This window comes from Leptinotarsa decemlineata, unplaced genomic scaffold (genome assembly GCF_025532065.1).
Source record: "Leptinotarsa decemlineata unplaced genomic scaffold, Ldec_3_MD MMD2_tig00004307_RagTag_RagTag, whole genome shotgun sequence".
NCBI classification, from domain to species: domain Eukaryota; kingdom Metazoa; phylum Arthropoda; class Insecta; order Coleoptera; family Chrysomelidae; genus Leptinotarsa; species Leptinotarsa decemlineata.
Window position 1 is genome coordinate 19,343,659 of NW_027412606.1, and position 7,406 is coordinate 19,351,064.

At 36.1% G+C, this 7,406-nt stretch overlaps 1 protein-coding gene across 1 annotated transcript; it reads right to left on the reverse strand.

Moving 5' to 3' along the window:
* Positions 1-37: 37 nt before the first annotated feature.
* LOC141483828 (uncharacterized) lies at positions 38-1,281 on the reverse strand. The gene is made up of 2 exons (XM_074178672.1): positions 472-1,281; positions 38-415 (listed from the first exon to the last, which is right to left on the reverse strand). Exons 1-2 carry the CDS (start codon positions 817-819, stop codon positions 395-397), a joined length of 369 nt encoding a protein of 122 aa, XP_074034773.1. The 5' UTR covers positions 820-1,281; the 3' UTR covers positions 38-394.
* Between the last annotated feature and the right edge of the window lie 6,125 nt (positions 1,282-7,406).

Genomic DNA, 7,406 nt, shown 5'->3' on the forward strand with positions numbered 1-7,406 from the left:
TCATCAACACGAAAAAAAGACTTTTTGAGCTCTGAAGAAGAATTCAATTGAATTCAAATCGTCGACTAGAATACAATTATTTTTTAAGAAAAAAACTTGGATGTCTCAACAATATACTTTAGTTTATCATGTATATTGTGTCAATCATATTTTTTGAGAAGGACTTTTCTTCTCCATCAAAAGGTTCATTATTAAAATAACATCAACAATAGTGAAATCAATGATATTTATTATAACATTTCATTGTGGAGGGACATTGTTACAAATAATGCATGCATCTAAACGGCGAAAATTCGTCAGAGGTCTGTCACAAGATTCACACCAAGTTTGTGTTATTTCCATCATCGATATAGTGTAATGTAAATCCATATGTTCATATTCGCCTCCATTATTTCTATTTCGATGGGAATAAAATCTAAAACAACACCAACATAATGTGTGGATGCTATCATTAATGGTTCGTATACGCACATGAGAGTCCGTCACACAGTACAGATCTAAATTATTTTCCACTGTCTCACTAATGTTCATCCACCGGCTCCCTATTATAATGTTGCCATTGTTTGTCGCTGGATCATCATCAATGCCTTCATCTTCAAGTTCTGGATCCATTACACCTTCATTATCCTGCAAATTATCAGCAGCAGCTATGGCTCCACCATCTTCTTGTGCTACATCGAATATATCGATTTCTCCTCCGATGTTATCTTCTCCTTCGATAATGATGTTGGGAAGTTCGTCTTCTTCATCCGAAAACCAATTATTTTCATCTTCAAGTGTCAACCTTGTCAAAACTTCATTAATTTTTGCAGAATTCATTTTTCTTTATTTCTGAGTGAAAAGCTTGAAGTTACTAATAGTACTAGTGAAGTGAAGTTTCAGAATCAGCATTCGATTTTTATGATTTGTTCGATTGTGGAGGTGGTAGCCCCACCACTCTTCTCCCTCTATTCTCTCTATGAGTTTATGATAGGAAAAATAGGTTCATGAGAGTGCAGTTGAATTTGTCAGTTGAATATTGCAGTATCTAATAGTGAATACTAATATGCCTTTTCCGAAAGAATGGAATTCAAAACCGAAAGTGTGTGGCGATCCAATTAAAATTGATAAAACTATATTTTGTAATAATTGTCAAGGTTATTGGCCTGAGACGTATATTAATCCATGTACTGGTTTGTGTCGTAGATGTGTGTTGGAGAATCCAGTTCCAGTTCCGAGTCCATTCACAATTCCGAAGACGTCAAATGATTCATCTCCTGAAGTATGCGTTCATCATCAGTGCTACAAATGTTTTACCAAAATCGTGTATAACAATATAGGAATTTGTAGAAATATGTGTGTGAATTGTGCATCAAATCGCGAGTTACTAATTCAACGTTGTATACGTTGTGATAACTACAAAGTAGATTGTTGGAACAATTTATGTAGTATGTGTAGAAATGGATGGATATTATGTGAAAATGTTGGTGATTTCCATCCCGATGAGAACTTTCACTTCCGGGATTGTTGGTGTTTGGAGAGTGAAGATCAGATGAGGAGACTGGAAATCTATGGCAACGTTATTCGATCATACATTCCATTGGTTATGGTGCCACCTATCACAACGAACGCTAATAATTAAACAAATGCATTAATAGATATAAATGTGATGAATAAAATCAGTTTGAATATTGTTTGTTTTTTTTACTATTTAGAATCAAAATTCAAAAAAAAAATTCAATTTCATTTATATATCTTTATTTTTCATCAAAAACAATAATACTGCAATTACATTAATGAATTTTCATCAATCCAAGAGTTATGATCTCCAGAAAATCCCAACCATTTCACAAATAGGCGACGTCCTTTCTTTTTCAAAACTCGTTCAACCAAATATGTATTGGGATCTTTCGCTTTATTCAACTCAATTTTATAAAAGCAACCTTTGATTGGATGTCCATTCACATCTTCTAGCTCATAAGTTATAGGGTCTGTACTATTAATTTTCACAACTTTAAAAAGTTCAGTGGTGAAGTTTGCAGTATAGCCTTTGGCGAATATGTTTTTAAATTTACTAATTCGTACCATATCTCCAATTTTGAATTGATTTTTTTCACGTTTACCACTTGGCTTCTCAGATTTTGTATAAACGAACAATTTTGTAGATGGTTTTACCTCTGCAGGCTTCATGCCAATGGTGCGATGAACTTTGTTGTTATATTGATTGGTAATTTTAGGAAGAACTTTCAACCACTTGTAATGGCCTTGAAGTGAAAATTGTTTATAAAGCCAACTTTTCAAAGTTCTGATAACTCGTTCGGCAATTGAAGCTTTTTTTGTGCTGAATGTTGAGTAATGATTGATATGGTGTTTCCTCATTAACGATGAAAATTTTGAATTATAGAACTCACTACCGTGATCAGATTGTAAGTTTCTCGGTACATGCTTTGCATCTTCCAACACACTTGCCATAGCTGCAGTAACTGAATCAGCAGATTTATTTTTCAACGGTTTTGACCATACATATTTTGAATAACAATTGATTACTATGAGTATGTATCTATTACCGTTATTTTCTTTAGCATATGATTGCATTTCCATCAAATCCATCTGCCACAAGTCCGAAAATCCCTTTATTATTGTCTTTCGACGGGGAAAATTTCGACGCGCTGGCTTATGTATTTCTTTCACAATCTCCCATTTTGCATCACTCATATTACTCAAGATTATTATGTTGAGGATTTACTTCTCTACTGTTCAAGTGCAGGTTTAATTACTGACTGATCAAATTCATCAACTCGCTCAGTAAAAGTATCAATCAATTCAGTTATAACGCTAATTCACATTTCCACATTCCTCAAATCATTTAGTGATGAGTCAGTTTCACAAACTGATTCTGTGTTTATGACTTTGTGATTAATAGATTAATCCTTCTTCACGTAATTCCTCAATTATGGACAATATTTCATTATCGTGGCCGGTATGACCAACCATTCGTGAACTCCAAAGTAATCGAAGGCGATCAATCAATTCTTCGAGTTTATTCCAATATACATAATCTATATGCTTATTTCTGATATATTTTTTTTGGGTTGGCGGTTTGATCATGCCAGCACCTTCTCTACTAGAGTTTGGCAGAGGGTTTCCATAGGATAATAGTGGTAGAATTATTTCACGATATTTCTTCCAATTATTCGATAGTAGACCCTGTTTTCTTTCATTATATTTATATGCCGCCTTTGTTAATTTGAGTATATCACCATAAGTGCTCATATCGGAAGAGGGAATATTTCCCGATGGTACTTTCATGAATATCAATTTATATAATTTTGGTGTGCCCTGATATGTGGCAATAGTTTTACCATTTTTCTTGAACACAATTTTCTCATCGATAAATTTCACATCAGCTACACCCATTTGTAAATTTCCCGTATCAGTGTTCATGTGTACTCCAAAGACTGTATCGTATGAGGGATTTCCTGATAGTAACTTTTGTATATGCATTTGTACTTCATCACCATTATCAAGTGCATTTGGTGATTCTGAATTTGAAGTTGACAATTGAGAAGATTGATGAGCCTTCGAAAAAGCACCTTCAAATTTTGGTTTCAACTCACTTTTAATTATAGTTTTAGCGGTGAATGGTGTACCACTATCTGTTTTCTGTATAACTCCATTCATTTGAGATAATCCTCCAGTATTGGCAGATATTGCTTTTAATGGTGTTATTATTGGCTCGTAGATTCTCTCGAGTGTTGATTGATCACCTTGGCGACTATTCTTGATATAATTGAATTTCTTTCGAACGGCATCCGTTGCTTCAATTAATTTTTTTTTAAACATATTTCGTCATCATTTTTCCCCTCCATATTGTTTTCACTCCGAAAATGAGTACAATGAAGTGTTGTCTACACTATCCAGCACTTGAATGAATCAATTATTTCAAGAACGTCAAGGATATATGAAAGCGTCAAATCCTTTTCGATAACGTCCATCTAGCACTTCTCGTTCCTTATCAATTACTAAAAATCCATATTTATCTTTCCAACATCTCGCACACATATCTTGAAATCGCTTGAATGTAACATCTGGTGACACATGGTCGGAAAAAATATGATTGAGATTCATATCATCTTGTTTGAACAGCACAATAAAATTTGCATTATCTCGAATCAATTGTTTTGGGACTCGTGAATATGTTTGGGCTAGATAGAAACAATCCACACTTTTATGACGACCCATACTGAAATATGATCGTATAACATCCTGTTTCTCACACATAACATCATCAAAAATGAATATCGAATCCGCTTTGGCATCTGACGGTTCTACTATTTCACCTGCGTTATTGGCGAAGGTGTAAAATCCCAATCCTCTAATTGGAGTTAGCACTTCACGTAAATACTCATATTTATTTCCTTATTAGTCAATGGGCTATGCTTGAAGACTGGCAATAAACAAATCTAAAGCAAAAGGAACTTCAAACGTTCAAGCCAGTCTCTATATACCTACACAGTAGGTTTAATGGACTGACGCCTATCACAAAACAACTACTCCCCTGGCTAATACCACGAAGGGCGTTGGATTATATCAGACAGGCGTCAGTGCAGGAATCTTCACAGAAAATGTCCTGCATATGCAATTGGCAATACAACTGAAAGAGTCGACCTTCAATTATGGAACGGGCACACTTGCAGACCGGTTTCGGGCTTATTAGCCACTCATAATTGAAGGTCGACTCTTTCAGTTGTATTGCCAATTGCATATGCAGGACATTTTCTGTGAAGATTCCTGCACTGACGCCTGTCTGATATAATCCAACGCCCTTCGTGGTATTAGCCAGGGGAGTAGTTGTTTTCTGATAGGCGTCAGTCCATTAAACCTACTGTGTAGGTATATAGAGACTGGCTTGAACGTTTGAAGTTCCTTTTGCTTTAGATTTACTCATATTTAGGTTGATAAAGAGATTTTGAATACAGATAAACGTTTGCAAATCGTAATCCTAGAGGATGAGTCAGTAGAGAAATCATAACATTTGTTTTGCCACAATTAGAAGGTCCAATAATCAGTCCGCGAATGGATAGTGGAAGTAAAGATCCATGACGCTGTTTGACACCACTTCCCGATCCACAACCCACTTTTTCATCGAAATTATCGATGGAAAATTGTTGCTTTTGCTGTAGTATGCGCATTGTATGACAGTTGGAGACTATATAAGCAGGGTTCCATATCGATTTCTTTATTTAAATGGGGGTTATGAACCGATGCAGATCTACTAAATTGCATTCGAATAAAGTTGGTAGAGGATTGGTAAATTCACTCATTAATAATCTACCATTCGAATTACACTTACCTGGCTATCAGTATTGCGGTCCCGGCACCAAATTGCAGAAGAGATTGGTGAGAGGTGATCCAGGTGTCAATCAACTGGATGTTGCATGCAAAAAACACGATATTGCATATTCACAAAATCCCAACAATCTTGTAGCTAGACACATAGCGGATCAGGAACTTGCTGAAAGTTCTTGGAATCGATTCAAGGCAAAAGACGCTTCTATTGGAGAGAAAGGAGCCGCTTTGCTAATTACAAATATAATGAAGGGAAAACGTCGATTTGGTATGGGTTGCAAGTCACCATCCAAGCCGTCGCGCATACAAAAAAACGTCCTATCAAGAAAAAAAAAGCTACAAAAAAATTAAAAGATTCTAAGTTAATAGCTTTTGGATCTGGAATCGTTAAGAAAGTGCGCGATGTTTTACACAAAGCGGGAGGAAGTGAATTTATTGTCAAAAATTCTAAAAAAGCAACTGAAATTGCATTAAAAGCTGCACGCAAATATACGCGAGATGCAGGTGGCAAAAAGAGAATTCGCACACCTCGAATCATACCAATTCCTAAAATTGGTGGAATACTACCACTCATTCCAATTTTTGCTGGTTTATCAGCGTTAGGAAGTTTAGCTGGTGCTACAGCTGGCATAACGAAAGCAGTTCAAGCAGCCAGAGCGAGTAGAGAGCAGCTGAGTGAAACAAATCGACATAATAAACACATGGAGGCAATTGCTTTAGGTAAACAAGGGAGTGGTATCTACTTGAAACCTTACCGTAAAGGATTAGGACTATATCTGAAACCTCAAAATTAAAAAAAATCATAGATTTGCTACCTCAAAGAGCTCTCTCCAACATCGACCTCATCTATCACGCTAAAAAAATGATGATTCCATATTTTCGGGGGGTATATATGCGTGATGATTTACCAAAATCAGGACCACGCCGATATGAATCTGCTATAGTAAATCTGGATAGTCGACATGGCCGAGGAACACATTGGGTAGCATACAGAAAAAGCGACACTTCTGTGAAATATTTTGATAGTTTTGGTGATTTACCCCCTCCCAAAGAATTGATTTACTATTTCTATGAGGGATCAAATTCTATCAATACTATTACTTATAACTATGAGCGTAAACAACAATTCAACACAGTATGGTGTGGTCATTTGTGTTTGAAGTTTCTCCAGAACAAATCATGGAAATAACACCAGCACAGGACAGAAAGAGTATCAAGAGGATGAGTCATTCATTGATCGCATATTCCAGAGCACGCACTTTACGAAAAATGAGTAAAGAACAACTCGCTGATATGCCGAAAGAGGTGTTGATTGGGTGTGCATCACATGAAATTGCATCTGTATGGGATAAGTTACCACAAAACCTACAAAATGATATTGATGTGATGAAGTATCAGTACTGCCAAGACCATTACAATGATTCCAGCGGCGGTAGCAGCTGTATTTCTGATGTGAATGATGGTCCACCTACAAGAAAAATTTTCTGTTGTTATTGTAAAGTGAATGATGTGAATGTAGTCACACATAGTGATATGGATAGATCGCCGAAAAAGCAACGATTACTCCACAATTTCTGCTGTCAGCAATAAAAAGACTTGAATCAGTGAAAATTCATCAGTCATGTCACGTACGTTTTCATTGTCGGGATACTCTAGCGAGTTGAGCGCCAACTTCTACCCTCCCATCGAATTGGATGCCACCAGTAATTATGGTCTGGGATTACATGGTTTCTACTCTTACAACTCCATATTTAATGTAGATGCTAAGAATAATGTTATCGGCTATTCGCAGACAATAAACTCACCCCCCACTATTATAAAAATTCCACCTGGGGCTTATGAAATTGATGAAATCAATAAGGTGATTCGAAGATTCATCAAATCCAAAGAAGTGAAACTAGAAAATGGGGATGAAGAAAATATCAACGAAGTATTTCTCCTACATGCAAACAACAACACTCTGAAATGCGAAATGCGCTCCAAATATTTCATCAATCTCAAACATGAAAACACCATTGCTGAACTTCTGGGGTTTGATAATAATGTGTTCGGTTGTGGTGAAACACACGAATCAACAT